Here is a 17,511-nt window from a genome sequence, read left to right as displayed (position 1 = left end):
TCTTTCTTAAAATGAGCATTTTAGCTATTTTTTCCTCTCAGGTTAGTGGACTGCCTTGCGGAGCAAGGCAGTACATTTACCTCAGTCTTTCTTAAAATGAGCTTTGTAGCTATTTTTTCCTGTCTGGTTAGTGGACTGCCTTGCGGAGCAAGGCAGTACATTTACCTCAGTCTTTCTTAAAATTAGCTTTGTAGCTATTTTTTTTGTTTCAGGTTAGTAGATTTTCAGGTTAATACATTTACCTCAGTCTTAAAATGAGCACTTTTGCTCTTTTTTTCTCTCGGGTTTTTGGACTGCTTTGCTCAGTCTTTCTTAAAAAAAAAGCATTTTTACTATTTTTGTTTTGGTCTCAAGTTAGTGGACTGCTTTGTTATTGTTGTTGCCTTTTTAACATTTGTTGTTATGCAAAGCTGAAGAGTATGTCATACTCGCTGGAAAAGGTCAATCTCTGATTGGCTGACAACATCTTGTATCTAAGCCTTTGACGTAGGTGCTAAATCTGCCAGCCAGCTGTGTTGACAGTCTCCTAAAAACCTATTTTGTTGCATTTTTTAAAATTGTTGTTTTGCTGAGCTGACTGGTCAGCTGGAGGACACGTCATACACGCTGGAAAATGCCAATCTCTGATTGGCTGACATGAATTCCCAAGCCGCTGAAGCTTCTGGAACTTTCTGGCACTCTCTGCTTCCGAGTCTGCTACGGTCAAGGTAAGACGTGTTTGTGTTTTCTCCATAAAATATAGTATTTTAATTTTTAATTTGATTAGAATATTATTGTAAATGCTTACAGTTGTTAGATTTAATGTGTTGTTTGAGAAAGTTGGTCGATTTTAAAAGTTTAATTGCTGTGGAATATTTCGTTGTGGCTCTGATTCCGTACTTGCTAGCTTGATGGAACAGGATTTATACGGGAAGCTAAATGTTTATACGCCCACAAGACGCTAAAGAATAAATTGCTGTGGTGTTTTTAATTATCATGTAATTTCTTTTGTATCTTTATATGTGATATATAGTCATATACCGGCATTATGTGAGATATTTTTCCACCTGGGAGGGTGCGGTTTTTATTTTGCTTTAGTTAGAAGCACAGCAGTGGGCAGATCCCAATGACTTCATACTACTGCGAGTCCACACCGATCGATTTGAGTGTTAAGGGCGTCTGGTTTATAGTTGAAGCTTATGTAGCTACGTTTCGCGAAGATGGTGGTTCGCAGTTGAAGCCTTTCGAGGGTTTTTGGGTGCGTTCACCCTGCAGCCTGAAGTGATCCAATTCTGACTTTTTTGGTAAATACGATTTTTTTTTTTTTTTTTTGCCGGGGCCGTTCACACTGCCAGTAAATGCGACCTGTATGTGTTCTGCAGAGTGAACGGGCAAACGACCTGAAAGTGTCCCGCATGTGCAGTAGAGGGCGCAATAGCGTCCGCGTTCTCTGTGTTCCGGCAACCGCAATAAAAAGAAGAAGAGCTCAGTGTTTGCCGAAGTAAACATGGTTGCTAATGGTGGAGCATAGGTTACATATTTGAAGTTGTCCGACCGGAGCAGCATATTAACAGCTTAATCCTCATTATAGTCCTCATTTATTCATACAGTAAAAGACTTGATTCATTTGGTTACATTTTATTTTTTCAATTGACATATTTAAAACCCTTATTTGTTTAATCTCTGCTTTTTCATTATATTTTGAACCAAGTTGTAAAATGTATAGATGTTTGCAACAGTTGTGAAAAGTATTTTGGTCCTGCTTACAAGCCTCAGAACTTCTAAAACGTTTTTAAAAATTATTTAACAAAATTTATTTTTACACCTCTTTTTTAATGGACATTTATTTTGCTTCTCATTACAGCTTTTCACTTGTGCGAGACTGAGATTTGGAAGTTTTCCACTGCTGCTTGCTGAGATCCTAACCTCTTCGTCACCACACCATCAGCTTAATCCATCTACATACAACTCTTAATCCTACACATACTTTATCTACATATTGAAATAAGTTTTTGCACGTAGTAACATTCACACATAGTCCTACAAATACTGTTTAATTTTAGATATTATTTGTAAATAACCAGCTTCCCCCCCCCAGGTGTCTTTTTTTGTTATTCTGGTCTTACAGGATGCCACGTCGAGGTCGTCGGTCTGAGGCTGCTAAGGTGAGATGGAGGAAGCTGGAGAGTGTGCCGGACGTCGCCAAGGTATATAAATTACACATCGCATTAATTATTTTTGTCTAACAGTAGTTTTTACTGTAGTATTGACTTTAAGCATGATCATAATTGTTTCTGTGTTGACAGCCGGGGACATCATCGCTCACGCCTCGGGCTTGGACCACCACCGAGTCTCCGCCGAAGAAGGTATAGCTACCATTTTACTTTTATTAACTTATTGTTAGATGATAAGTCATTTGCTTTACTCATTCCATTTATGTCTTTAGACGTCGCGACTGCTGGAGGGTGGCCTGCCCGACCAGGTAAGTTCATGACAAGTTCAGGATCATTTATTTACAATAACCTAATCCAGTTATATTTGTGGTTAATCTAAACATTTTTTTTAATTATTTTTTTGTAGATGTCGCCTGCCGTGGTCCGCCAGGAGGATCCCCGTGCGCCATCGACCTCTCCTGGGTCACGTATGTGTATAAAATTTGTGTTGTTTTTGTTGTTAAATTTTCAGAGGCATAAAAGTCTAATCTTGATAATTGCATGTCTCTAAACAGGCCGTGGGACGGGGCGTCGCCATCGGGTGGAGACGTGGCCAGCTTCCCGGGTGACCAGACGTAGCTGCAAGTTGGTTCTGCCTACTGCCGAGGCTCTGGAGAAGAAGGTACTTTTTTTTGCCAATGTCATATGCAAATCTTGGTGCGGATGATAAAATCAATCATCAAACTTTAATGGTTTTTCTTTCTTTTTTCTTCAGTTTGCTCTTTTGGTTGGTGATTCTCATCTGCGTGCTATCGTGGATGGGTATTCTACCATGCCAAAGGGCGACTTCTCCTTAGGGTTGCTTGCATCCCCTGGAGCCTGTGCGGAAGAGTTGCGGCTTGAGGTCCTGAATACACTTCTGCCTCGGACCCCCGAGGTGATCTGTCTTCTGGCCCCAAGCAACAACTTGACCGCCAGCAGGACCTTCGTGGAGGCCGGACGGGACTTTGCCAGGTTGTTGCGTACTGTCTGCGAACTCTCTGCTAATGTAAGTATAAGTATACTGCATTTATTCATGATCAAATACATCTGAAAACTTGTCGTATGTTAATTTGGTTCTTTTATTTTCATTGAAATTGACAGGTGGTTGTTGTGGACTTTCCTCCACGACTTGTCGTGGACCAAAGTTCGCAACATCTGCTGCGGCAGGAGTATCGCCGTGTGGCTGCTCAGAGAAGTAAGTGATGGACTCAATTTGTGTTTATACTAAAACTTTAGCAAATTAACATTTTATGGTGTTCAGGGTTCAGATGAATAAAAAATGTACTTATTTTTCCTTTCGTACCTACTTTATCTCAAATTACTACATTGTTAGTGTGACGACATTAAGAATTACATTTTTTTATTTTCCTGTCCAGATGTTCGGTACCTGCCTGTTACTGAACATTTCCCGTTGAGCAGCCTGCACTTGTGGAGCAGGGATGGCGTAAGTTAAATAGATTTTTTTGTAATTTTAAAAATATTATTTAGGTGTACTGTATTTTATAAAATGTCTTTAACTGTTATAGGTTCACCTGAGCGACCATCCTGGGATGGAGGTCCTTTCTCAGTTGCTTCAGGCGGCGGTCTGCTCGCAACTTGAGTTAAGTGCACCAAAATCTCCAGCTCCCGTGACGTTGGCTCCTCCCCCTCCTGGGACGGCTTCCCCCCCCGCGGTGAGACGTCCCCTGCCCCGGCTGGTTGTGGTTGGCGAGGTGGCGGCTCCCCGTCGTTCGGACCCCTTCGACTGGACTGTGGTTGGTGGCCGGAAGGTACTTGATACATACTTAGTTGATTTAAGCAATGTTTTTGCATGTTTAACTCTTTAAAAGTCCATGTATGTGTATATTTGTCTTTTTAACATGTCTGTTTTGTGATGGGGTAGTAGCAAGAGTCCACCTCCCTGAGAGTTCATTTCAACTTTTGTTTAAAGTGCTGATTAGAAACTACATAACTGTTTTTGTTTTAGTTTTTTTTTTTAAATTGTGTTGAGGAGAAGAAAAACTGGAATTATGTTAAAATAATTGAGCCATTTTTTTCCCAGAAGATCAGGTAAATCTTAAAAACCGGCATTTTGAAAATGTGAAAGGGAATTAGCTTACAAACATAAAATATGAAGTGCTACATGACGTCCCTCGGTTCAAAAAATAATTAGGCGTATTTTAAGAAACTGGGTAAATTTGTCCAAGTAACGACGAAAAGAGCAACTGACAAGTTGGACCGGAGTAACTCAAAAATGGCGAGATTTTTGAGTTACTCAAAAATCTTGGCATTGATTGGTGTGACTGAAGTCTGTCAAACACATTTTGTAACATGTAGTTTAGTGGTTTATGAAATAAAATGTAGTTTATTGATGCCCAAGTGGAAATTGCTTATTTGCTGAAAAGGTAATTTGTCCAGGGTGTTAATATTAGTAAATGGAAATGAAACCATAAGCAATATAAAATTTATGTACACATGAATATGTATAAATCTATAAATGAGTCAAGAAAAAACTTAGACACTCAGAGTTGGTTATTGTACATAAAGAATTATGTGACTAATAAATGTGCAGCATACAGGGGGGTCTGTTTTTAACTGCAAGACAAAAAAGTGAAACTTGCAAAAAGAGTGAGGCACAGTGAAGATTGTGAAGATGATGATGACAATGATGACATTTGTATTAGAAATCTAGAGAATTATAGGCATAAAGGGTAAGATGAGGTCAAGGCAGGTGTAGAGGCAGCTACTCAGAGATCCAAGCTGAGGAATGGCAGCGCTGTGCAGCTGTAAGGAGTCGATCACGAGGGGATGAAGAAGAGCCACTCCCCAAGCAGCTAGTAAGCAGCATCCAGTTGTGGTGAGCTCCAGGAGTTAAGGTAGTAAACCTTTGTGAGCTCACAATAAAAAAAATAAAAAAATTTCCACCTTGAAATTTATGTAACTTGTTTATGTGAAATAACTGTGTTTCCAAATGAAAAAATAATTTGTAACATTACACCCTTAAAGTTGTGTAATATTTTCTGCTACTGTGCGGTAGCAGAAAATACCACATAAAGCAATAATATGATTTCTGTGGAGGAAGTTCAAAGGTAAAATTAAAGTTTATTAAAATTACTATATATGTATACCCTGGATCCAGAGGGTTTGCTGCCACTGAAAATAATTTTTCCATGTTTACAGACATCGCGTGAGGTCCAGGGTGGTGATGGCTGTCCACACATCACTGGGAGGATGGTTGACCAACAGGTATGATTTTCTTCCCCTCAAAGCAAAACTTGTTGTGTCCTCAATGTACAAATGAATCTATTTTAAGCTATTTATTTTATTTTATAGGGAGACCTGTTGGACTCTTCCATCCCCCCGAATCCTGTGTGGTTCAGCCCAGCGTTGCTGGAGGAGATGGACCGGATCGTTCCTGCGTCTGGCCGTGACGCTCCGCTACCTACATGTTCTCCGAAGGGGAAGAAGGTATTTTATTCTATTTTTTTAAATAACCATGTGATTTTGATGTGCCACAATTGGTTTTAAAAATTATATATTTTTTTTTTATTAGAAGGCGAGTCCGAGGCGTCGTCCAGTTTCTGATCCCTCCAAGCTGAATCCGGTGGAGCAGCAGGTGTGACACCGTTTCAGAAAACATTATAGATTTTAAGATGTATGTTCACTTTGCATCAAGTTGATGGCTTCTGTTGATTTATAGATGGAGGGAGCGCCGAGAGAGACCACCAGCCCAGCTCGTCGCGAGGCACCGAGACCGGTCCCCCCGATGGACGTCGAGGCCCCTGCCGAGTCCTCTCCCGTGCCACCAGAGGACCATGTCCGGGATGGGAGCTGCCAGGTAACTCCTTCCTACCATCTCAGTCACAACAAATGGGTGGAACATTGTGACATGTGTAAAAAGTTGGCCTACGTGGTTCTGTGTATGACAAAGTTGCAAAAGATCCCTGCTTTTGCACCTTTGCAAAAGCACCTTTGCACCTTTGCTCACTCACATGAGCAAAAAAGCTACAAATGGTTGTAAATAGTGAGTTTATGTATCTAAAAAAATATACTGCTCAAAAAAATAAAGAACACTTAAACAACACAATATAACTCCAAGTAAATCAAACTTCTGTGAAATCAAACCGTCCACTTAGGAAGCAACACTGATTGACCCGACGAGGGTCCCCGTTGTCAATCAGTGTTGCTTCCTAAGTGGACGGTTTGATTTCACAGAAGTTTGATTTACTTGGAGTTATATTGTGTTGTTTAAGTGTTCCCTTTATTTTTTTGATCAGTGTATATACTTTCAAGTTTTTGACTTAGTGGGCGTGATGCTTAATTTTTTGTGCCTTTTTAATTTTTATTTAATCCAATTTTAAAAAAATTGGATTTTTATTTTTCAGATTGGCTAAAAAACTTAGCCAATGTTAGATTAATTTATAAAGTACAGAAAAGTTCATTTGAGATGTACAAATATGAACATATGGATTTATTTTGTAATCCGATCCGAAACTGCTGTAATGACTGTATTTACCAATGTGTTACTTTATTAAAATTTTATTTCAATTAATCTATTGATCATCAGAATAATTGATTTCTAAACTGCAAAAAACTTGTTTACAACAGGCCTAATTGGTGATGGTAGGTAGTCATTAGTTGAATATTTGTATAAATACTGAAATGTTGGTTTTTTTTTTAATGTTACAGGCTTCTGCGCTGGAACCCGGGATCAGCGGTCCACCGGTCCTGTTGGTGAGTGCTACTCATTCCCAGGCCGACAAGAGGTATGCTGCGTTTTCCCGTAATCACCAGTGCACATGCATGGCACTCACATTTTTAGCTTACCACAATGAGGGGTTGCAGTTTGACACAGTGTTGCTTGACAGAGTGATTGAAAAAGGAGACGAACTTTATACCGGTGTTAAACAGCAACTGATCAGTGATGGAACATTTTGTGACAATCACTTGACTTTTGAAGAGATGCCTGACCATGTACTGACAGATGGGAACATCTATGCAGTACACACCACTGGTTTGAGAGTAGGTCATGTTTTTGCTCAGAGCGGGAGCCCACAACGAACTCGACAATTGGGTTTGCCTCTTGCCCTGCAACTGGAATGTCTGTTGGAAAATGTCACCCATGCTTTTCTTTTGGTGACTCCTGAGTGCATTGCAGTTTTCAGGGACAGAAGCGGTCGGTTTGGAGTTTTTGATTCCCATTCAAGAAATTCAGCAGGCCTGCCCCACCCTGGTGGTACTGCAGTGATGATGACTTTCTGCAATCTGTCTGACATGGTCAACCATCTGCACAAGCTCTTTCGTGACCGCGGCCCAAATGCCACCTATGAGTTTGTGCCAGTAGGTTTTGTCAGGGAAAATGACGGCTATTCTCAGGATTTGACCTTTCAGAAAATTCCACCTGGAGGCACAAAAGTAAGTCCAACTGTTTTCAAAACAGACAGCACCTCTGAAGAGGAAATTCCTCCTTGGCTTAGGGAAGTTGCAAACATATTAGAAGAGACAGTTCAAACCGTCCCAAATGTGTCAAAAGCACCAAAAGCTAAGAGAAGAAAGATTAGGGACAGGGTTAAAACGCAAGAGAGACAGAATGTAGAAAGAAAAATAAAGAAAAGTGCATATGAAAAAGACAGATATGTAACATCTCCAACATTTAAGACCAAAAAACTGCAGGCCCTGAAAAAAACATACATTCTTAAACAGGCAGAGAGGAAGGATCAGATAAAAAATAGATACAGGACAGATGCATCTTTCCGGAAGAGACAAATAAATTACGTAAAGTACAGATTCATCTTTGACCACAGCTTCAGAGCCAGTCAGAAAGCCAACATGTCTGAATATATAAGGAAACGGTTCAGAAATGACCCTGTGTTTAGAAACAGACAAAAATCATACATCAGGAATCGGTTCAGAGATAATCCTGTCTTTAGAAGCAGACAAAAAGAATACATTAGGAATCGGTTCAGAGATGATCCTGTCTTTAGAAGCAGACAAAAAGAATACATTAGGAATCGGTTCAGAGATGATCCTGTCTTTAGAAGCAGACAAAAAGAATACATTAGGAATCGGTTCAGAGATGATCCAGTCTTTAGAAGCCAACACAAAAAAACAATGCGTGAATATATGAAGGAAAAGTATCATAGTGAGCTTGCTTACCGGGTCAAACATAGTAAGAAATGTGCTGACAATAGAAGAGGTAGACTATCAAAACAGGCACTTTCCAGAAATTTCACACTGCAGCATGCTTTGCGAATTAGAAGGAAGTACAAAAGAAACGTAGGCTTCCACCTTCAAACTCCACGCCCCCTGATGAGTGACGAAATGAAAGCTGCAATACAAAACTTTTATAAGAACATTCAAAATGGACCCACATATGTTTGCACTGTGTGTCACAGAGCTCTTTTCCCCAATCAAGTGAAGCACTGTAAAAGAGATAAATATACCAAGAATATGTGTGTAGTAGTTGATTGTCTAACAGGTACGTATGTCCATGTGTGTGGATCTGCTTGCTCAACACCATGTTCTGTACCCAAAGAGAGGATGGGGGAATGGATCTGCTACACGTGTGACAGCCATCTAAGCAGAGGAAAGATGCCATCAATTGCTGTTGCAAATAATCTTTGCTTAGCTCCTGTTCCCTCAGAGCTTGTGGAATTGAATGTTCTTGAAAGGCAATTAATTGCAAAAATTCTGCCTTTTGCAAAAATTGTTTCTTTGCCCAAGGGACAGCAAAGGGCAATACATGGAGCAGTTGTCTGTGTTCCTTCTGACATGGAAACTGTTGTCAACAGTCTTCCGAGGCCCCGTGCGGAAGCCCAGCTTTTACAGGTGAAGCTGAAGAGGAAAACCAAGTACAAAGGCCATCAATACTTTTACACGGTCAACATGAAAAATGTGTTAGCTGGACTGGGCAAGCTTAAAGAGAGTCATCCGGATTACAAAGACGTAAGTATAAATGAAAGTGCCACATTTGAGGGTTTCCAGGAGGACCAGCCAGTTGAGGACTTGGACACGAAAGCAGAGGAGACTGAGATGGATGCAGCAGCAGCAGACCAGCAACCTGACCACATAGGGGCAGAGCATCAGGCACTTCGACCTGGTCTGATCTTGGACACTTGCATGCAGCCTCCTGACATAGCACAGGAAGTGCTGTCTTATGGAGAGGGAATTTTTAGCATTGCGCCGGCCCAGGGGAACAAGCCCATCTCCTTCTTCAGTGTTCCAAGACTTGAAGCCAAAGCGTATCCTGTACATTTCCCCACTGGAAAAAACACGTTAGATGAATCCCGCCGTGTTAAACTTTCCCCGAGTATGTATTTCAACGTACGTCTCTTCTCAATTGATAGTCGGTTTGCGAAAGACCAGAGTTACCTTTTCTTTGCTCAGTTTGTTACAGAAACTAATATTGCCAATGATAGTATGTCCATTCAGACAAGGAAAGGGAAACCAAGCACCAAAGATGGAAAAAACATTTCTAGCAAAATGCTACAAGACAAAGACGAGTTGGAAAAACTAATCCAGAACAAAGAGGCCACTCGCTTCATGCAGCCGTTACGAGGAACTCCTGCTTATTGGGAGAAAGGATTACGTGATTTGCACGCCATGGTGAGGCAACTTGGAAAGCCCACTTTCTTTTGCACGTTCTCTGCTGCTGAAATGAGATGGCCAGAGGTCATTGAGGCCATCAAAGGTCAACATGGAGAGCAGGTAAGTTTTCTGAACTTGACTGGAATGCAAAGTGTGACATTCTTAGAAGCAACCCTGACACAGTCATGCGCATGTTTGAAAAGCGAGTGGACGCACTGTTTAGAGACCTCATTCTTTCCCCTGCACATCCCATTGGAGAAGTTGAGGATTACTTTTATCGCGTGGAATTTCAGGCAAGGGGTTCACCCCATATACATGCTGTGATATGGATTAAGGACACACCTGAAATGGAAGACCCCTCATGTTGCGATGAAGTGATAAAGTTCATAGATCGTTACATATCTTGTCAGTTGCCTGATGAGACGAAAGATCCCGAGCTCCACAAAATTGTATCAGAGGTTCAAATGCACAGCAAAAAGCACTCAAAATCATGCAAAAAAGGTAATGTTGAATGCCGATTTGGATTCCCCAAATTACCAATGGAACGCACCAGAATCACGGTGCCTGTATTCGACTTTGATCTGGAAAATGACGACGAAAAACCAAAGCTAGAAAAGCAAAAGGGTAGGAGAAAGTCCAAAAAATCCAGATCAAAATTCATCTCAAACCTACAAAGAGAGGCTAAAAAGAAACTGAAACCAATAAGGGACTTACTGAAGGATGAGAAATCATCTTTCAGGGATTTAGAAGAGTTACTCCATGCTTGTAACATGACCAAAGTGGAGTACAATGGCCATGTTGATGCTCTGACTTCTGGAATGGTGGTAATGATGAAACGTGATCCCAAAGACAGCTGGGTTAATGGGTACAATCCTGATCTTCTGCGGGCATGGAATGCCAACATGGACATTCAGTATGTGCTTGACGAGTATAGCTGCATTGAGTACATGATGTCGTACATAGCAAAGCCAGAGCACGAAATGGCACAGTTCCTCAAGTCTGTTGTTGATGATTTAAAGACGGCCAATGTGAACCAACGCGATGAGATGAAAAAAATAATGCAGGCTTATTCAAAACAGAGAGAGGTCAGTGCTCAAGAATCTGTTGCGCGCACTTGTAGCCTACCTCTAAAAAAATCCTCACGCAGTGTTATTTTTCTTCAAACAGATGAAGACGGTATGAAAATGAGCCTTCCGATGAGTAAACTTGTGAACATGTCCCCAGATGAGGAGAATGTTTGGATGACAGGATTGCCAGAAAAGTATCTCAACAGACCACAAACGCTTGAATTTGAACACATGTGCCTGGCAGAATTTGCATCAGAATACAGGGTTTTATATGGTAATCAAATTGAAGGGCCAAATGCAATTCCCCTCCTTAATGATGCAGGATACATCCAGAAAAGAACTATGGGCAAACCTGCAGTCATTAGATTTACTCGTTTCTCTGAGAAAAAAACCCCCGAAAAGTTTTACCGACGACTTCTGAAGTTGTATTTCCACACAGAAGAGATGAGGACCTTAGAAACGAGGAACACACAACCTACGAAGCCTTTACAACAATGGTTCCCGAGGTAGGTATCAGGTAAAACAGTATGTGGATTTCAACCGCAAAAGGTATGAAGGGCAAGGTAAGAAAATTGACAAGATTATGGAAGATCTGAAAAAGCAAGGCCCGGTTCATAACGCTTGGAACACTTTGCACCCGAGGTTGAGTTGGACCGTTTGGAATGCGCTGCTGAAAGACCACCAATGGAAGAAGAAGAAGAACAAGACCCTATTCCAGATTACGAAATTGATGTCAACAGTGCAGACATGCCAAAAATTGAAGCTCCTAAATTGAGCCCTGATTTCATCAGACAAATGTACAGGAGCTTAAATGAGACTCCAGCGTCTGTGTTTACGCTATTCGCGATTGGTGCCTGAAGCGCGTCTGGGGTGATGAACCAGAACCATTCTTTTATTTCTTGACGGGAGGAGCTGGCTGTGGTAAATCTCATGTCATCAAATGTGTTTACCAGGAGGCAACCAAGCTCTTGCGCCAGCTTCCTAGACTTCTTGACATTGGTGACATGTCCAAGCCCACTGTGCTCCTCACAGCTTTTACTGGTACTGCAGCGTACAACATATCAGGGAAGACTTTACATTCCATCTTGAAACTGCCCAAGAGTTTAAAACCACCGTACAAGGGACTTGGAAATTCATTGGATGAAGTGCGGGCAGTTCTTTCCAATGTGGAAATCTTAATCATTGACGAAATCTCCATGGTCTCCAAAGACCTACTTGCATATGTTCACTGGAGATTTCAACAAATCAGGGGAAACACAAGGTTTATGGGGGGGGTCTCGGTTCTGGCCGTGGGAGACTTCTTCCAGTTGCCCCCCCTTGGACGAGCCAAACCTCTTTGTGTCGTCGAGGATGGCATGCTTGATATCTGGAATGAGAATTTCCAGATGATCGGCCTAACAGAAATCATGCGGCAGAAAGACGACAGGGCATTTGCAGAGCTCCTGAACCGGATTAGAGTTAAAGGTAAAGGGATTTGCTCAGTGAGGATGACAGGGCTCTTTTGATCCAAGCTGTTACTGACCCCAAAGAGTGTCCAATGGATGTCCTACACATTTTGCTACAAACAAACAGGTGGACACCCATAACGCAGCAGTTGTGGCCTCTTTAGGTGCAGCAACAGTTGACATTCCGGCAGAGGACTACAAAAGGGTTACAAAGACGGGAAACATGATTAACTTGGGCTGTTGCATAGCGGGTAACAAACGAGACTTGTCTAACAGCATACAGGCTGGTTTGGGTTTAGGGTAATGATTATAAGAAATTTGGATGTAGAGGATGGTCTTGTAAATGGAACATTTGGCACCATTGCTGATATTGTTACCAGAACCAAAGATGGAGCGACTAGTGTAAAGTTAATTGGACTCAAACTGGATAATCCCACAGCTGGACACACAAAAAGATTCGAGGTAAACCAGACGGCATTGTTTACATTGAAAGATTTGAGGAACAGACTAGCGTAAGGGGAGTGGTACGACGGCAATTTCCAATGAAGTTGGCCTTTGGATGTACAGCACACAAAGTGCAAGGGATGACCATGAAGTCTGCGGTAATTTCCTTGAAGCGGATTTTTGAACCCGGAATGGCATATGTGGCCCTCAGTCGCACAACTTCTCTTGAAGGACTTAAAATCATTGATTTCGATGAAGGTAAGATCTACGCTGATGAAAACATCAGAGCAGCTATGGAATCAATGAGACCAGCATCGTTCTTGCACACCAGACCCCTCTTGAATTTTCAGTCGGGTCATCAGGGTCCAACTTTAACAATTGTCCACCACAATGTCGAAGGTCTTGTCTGTCACTCTGAGGACATGAAACAACATCATGAACTCATGTTGGCAGATATCTTATGCCTAACGGAGACTCATTTATTTGGATCTTCTGTTCCAGCTTCTTGCCAACTGGAGGGCTATTGTTTCTTTTCACGGAACAGACATGTCTCCTACTCAAACAGAGTCGACATTGCTACCAAAGAGGGTGGGGGAGTAGCGACTTACTGCCGGAGTCTTCTCCAACCGCAGGAACGGAGATTCTTTAACGAGGTTACAGATCTTGAGTTCAACGTTGTCAAAGTGGACTCCCCAATCACAGCCCTTATCGCGACCGTTTACAGGCCACCAAGTTTTGATCTTGGAACATTCTTAAGAAATCTTCAAAACCTCTTGGATGGCCTGAATTCAATGAATATTAAGCCCACTGTTATATTAGGAGACTTTAATGAGGATCTTATTCCTCCTGGTAAAAAATCCATCAATGAGTTGTTCAGAGCAAAAGGCTTTATTCAACTTATCTCTGATCCAACTACAGAAAAACGCACTCTTCTTGATCACATTTACATCTCCCATCCAGAATACTGTGTCCAGTCGGGTGTCTTGCAGACTTACTACAGTTACCACAATCCTATATATTGTGTGTTGACTTTAGTATAAGCTGCTTCTACAGTGGTTTGCAAAACTAGTCATGTCCCTTGAAGTTTTTCATATTTTATCACATTACAACCACAAATGTAAAAATACAGTGGGGGAAACAAGTATTTAACCCTGGTGCGATCGTAACATTCCGTTTACTCCCCTTGTCCTACAGGTCAAAAAGCGGGTCAAAAATGGGTAATAAAAAGCCCCAAAATAAAGCAACTTACTTGAATTTGATATCCAAAATCTATTTTGCATGATAAAACAATCTGTTATCAATTAAATTAAGTTTAATTCATTTTTATAGTGTGTTTTTTTGTTACACAACATAAAAAGACAACCAACAGTATTAAACTTTTCTTTGTACGACCAACCAGCTGCCATAAGGTTTCTTTTATACTGTAAAGGTTTATTATTAGAATTATATAAATGTGAAGTAATTACTTCTGAATTAACTATATTGAAAGGTAAAAAGTCAACAATCTAACTTTTCTGTCAATAGTTCATTCTTTTATATAGTTTAGGACATCAATTTTGAAAATACTTCTCTCATAAAACGTCCTTCAACATTATAAATTATAAAAGAGTGAACTGTTGACAAAAAAAAGATCCAAATTGTTGACTTTTCCCCTTTCATTATAATTAATCCAGAAGTAATAACTTCAGATTTATATAATTTCGATAATAATAAATCTTTACTCTGTAAAAGAAAACTTATGACATATGGTTTGTGGTAAAAAGAAAAAAAGCTGTAATACTGTTCAAAGACAATTTTACATGATGAAAAAAATAATTAAACTTAATTGAATTAATAAATAACAGATTGTGTCATCATGCAAAATAAATTTTGGATTTAAAATTGTATCAATTTGTTTTATTTATGGGCTTTTGTTAGGGTGGGTCATTTTTGACCCGTAGGACAAGAGGAGTAAACGAGGAGTTACTATCGCACCAGGGTTAATATATTTTTTTCTACAGCTAAACATGCCAATGGGTCGCTTTTGATCCACAAGACAACACTGATGATTTTTCCCTGGTAGTCTTTTCTGGGGTCCTGGAAAGGAGGGTCTGTAAAGTCCTGGAGAATGCATGGGAGTTTGTCCAAACAATCTACATGTGTTTTGTGGAGAGTTTGCTGAGAGTTGGGACTCCACCAAGTAAACGAGTCTGACTCTGCTGGCAATGCACACCAGACTCTGTTACCTGTCACACAGGAACCTAACAGCCTCTAACAAAGGGCCCGGTGCTCCATACTCCCAGAAGAACCCCCGCAAAGTGTTCCATGACCAGGGCGAAAACCACACTGCTCTTCTTGAATCCTACTTTTGACTATCCGACGGAGCCTCCTCTCCAGGACCCCCAAATAGACCTTGCCAGGGAGGCTTATTCGGATCCCACCATCCGGTTCCCCTTTTTGAAAAAAGGCACGGTAGGGTGTTCTCCAGTGACCTGTGACTGAGTGAGGGAGCACTGAATCAAACGGTCTCACTCATCATAAGAGGGATTCAGTTTGGTCTTTCATATTACATTCCGATGAAATATATTTGTGGTTGTAATGTCTCAGTATGGAACAATTCAAGGGGTATAATTACTTTGTAAGCACTGTACATCTTAACCCTGAATTCATAACATGGGATTCTTTTTGGAGAAAATGTTAAGATCTCACTTCATTTTTAATGTCACTTTATCTGACTGTTTCCTTCGTACATGTGACAATCAGAAGGCATTGTGGATTTTCTTAAATCGTTGTTTGATATGTTTGATATGTTTATTCATTGTGCACATTTGTGAATTATGGTGTATGCTTGTGGATTTTGCTGTAGGCTTACAAATATTCTTGTACACTTTGTGAATCTTTTTAGTACTTATTTAGTTCCATAGAAAGGAGGCTTCATAAATAGGTTTTGTATGTGCACATGAAAGTTTGAGCTTTGAGAATACGAAAGTGACTGATCTTGAAACACTTATCGGTTCTCTGTCAGAGGAGTTGTTGGAAATATTGCGCCAGGGAGAAGTAGATAAAACAATCAGCTACTACATTTATATTCTGTTCTGTTTTGAAATAAAAATAGTTTTAAATAGGTCTTCAATGTGGCCCAGACTTTTTCTTATTTTTCTAATCCAGTTAGAGTACCTGTTGCCCTTCTTTCATAATTTTTGCGAAACTCCTTTTTATTCGTCACTATTTGCGTCATTTAATTAAAGCTCTCCTTTTTCCATCGCTCCCCAATCACACTGCACTTTTTACTGCTGCAGCCTCCTAGTGGTTACCTTCACTTCACTAGCAGAACAAAAGTTAAACTCACATTTGTCCTGTTAGACTCCCTCCACATGGTGAGAATTTGTCTGGTTTGGAGTTAACCCTTTTTCTCCCAGTTTTAGTCTGTTTAGCAGGTTGTTTGCAGGTAGTTTCAAGCGAAATGATCCTTTGGAGGCTGCCCAAGAAGAGAGAGAGGAAACGAGACCTGGAGGTTAGGCCCATGAAATGTAGCAAATGTATCTAAATTGTAGCAACCTCAAAAGTAGTTACTTTTTTCGTTGTTGTTGATGATGGCTGTCTATTGATGGAATGACTGTGTATTTTTAGTCCAAGACACTCTCACCTACCTCATGGGCTTGGACACTCACCCAATCTGAGGAGAAGATGGAGTTCTTGTTTCTTTAGATGTCCCAGGTGGTGCAATCTGACCAGATAAGTACATGACTAATTAAGGCTAATAAATTTGCAGATTTTGTTTATTTTAACTTGAGATTGATGATGTTGTATATGTAGTTTTGATAGGAGGAATCCAGTGTGTCTGCTCTTTTTTTCTTGGGTGATGTTTGTTATCTATGTTAATCAATCTCAAACCTTTGTTTAAACAAAGTTTTATTTTTACTTTATTCATTCATAAATCAAATAATGTTTAAAAATGTCATGTATATTAATTTGTCTTTTTTTGTTTTGTCTTTTTTTGTTTTTTTTTTACTACAGAGTCCGTGATGTGTCACTCCAGATTGGATGCCGAAGAACTACTTGGCCAAATAAAAGAGCTTTGGAGAAGAAGCAGTTTTTTTATATTGTTCAAATAGTTTTTCATGTATGTATATATTTAAAATAGTTTCATTTATACTGGAGAAACAGCAATATGTAAAATTAGATTGGATGTCTGAAAATAGAAATTAATCAAATCAAGTAGCTTAAAAAGATGTAAAACTTTTTTATTGTTTCAAATACTTTTTCATATATGTATATGTTTAAGAGTTTCATATTTATAACAAGTGGATCATCATGGCAAAAGCCATAATGTTTCGCTTGTGAAAGTAAAACTGTTGGGTCTCATCTTGACACTCAGAAAACAACCCTGAGTGCCACACGACCGGACAGGACACATGTAAAATAAAAAAAGATAGCAAAATATTTTTATTGCAGAGGCATCAAATTTTCAATTAAATTTGTTGTATTCTTTAAATGTTGTAATTTTTGTTCACTGTAATCTTCACCTGTAAAAAGTTTGTAGAAATCTTTAACAAAAGTTCAATATATATATATTTTTAAACTGTGACCTGTTTGTGTGGTTTTTTTTTTTATTAAAATTTTTATTTGTCACAGTCATGAAGTCCATTAACATACCTTTATAAGTGACCATATTCACTGATAAATACATTTACAAATATTTTATTGATTTCAAAGAGGAATTAAGAGATAATTTTGTCTCCACCTGTGTCTAACTTGAATGACAGATGCAGTGTCTGCATCCATGGTAAAGCACTCAATTATTACAGAGCAGGGCTGAGCTGGCATTTAGAACTA

At 39.9% G+C, this 17,511-nt stretch overlaps 1 protein-coding gene across 2 annotated transcripts; it reads left to right on the top strand.

Moving 5' to 3' along the window:
- Positions 1 to 414: 414 nt before the first annotated feature.
- LOC145550469 (uncharacterized) lies at positions 415 to 16,901 on the top strand. Of its 2 annotated transcripts, XM_081604396.1 has the most exons (17): positions 415 to 2,186; positions 2,286 to 2,345; positions 2,426 to 2,461; positions 2,560 to 2,620; positions 2,708 to 2,814; positions 2,908 to 3,180; positions 3,276 to 3,369; positions 3,551 to 3,618; positions 3,701 to 3,943; positions 5,334 to 5,399; positions 5,487 to 5,621; positions 5,707 to 5,769; positions 5,854 to 5,991; positions 6,843 to 6,887; positions 16,124 to 16,189; positions 16,306 to 16,392; positions 16,693 to 16,901. In XM_081604396.1, exons 1-16 carry the CDS (start codon positions 2,109 to 2,111, stop codon positions 16,381 to 16,383), a joined length of 1,611 nt encoding a protein of 536 aa, XP_081460522.1. In that variant the 5' UTR covers positions 415 to 2,108; the 3' UTR covers positions 16,384 to 16,392; positions 16,693 to 16,901. The 2 variants fall into 2 exon arrangements, with proteins under 2 accessions (XP_081460522.1, XP_081460521.1); XM_081604395.1 differs by lacking the exon at positions 16,693 to 16,901 and having other exon boundaries at positions 16,306 to 16,426.
- The last annotated feature ends 610 nt before the right edge of the window (positions 16,902 to 17,511 follow it).

Source organism: Poecilia reticulata, unplaced genomic scaffold (genome assembly GCF_904066995.2).
Source record: "Poecilia reticulata unplaced genomic scaffold, P_reticulata-male-v2 Scaffold_53, whole genome shotgun sequence".
NCBI classification, from domain to species: domain Eukaryota; kingdom Metazoa; phylum Chordata; class Actinopteri; order Cyprinodontiformes; family Poeciliidae; genus Poecilia; species Poecilia reticulata.
Note: the sequence above shows the minus strand (reverse complement) of the source record. Positions and strands in the feature narration are given on the sequence as shown.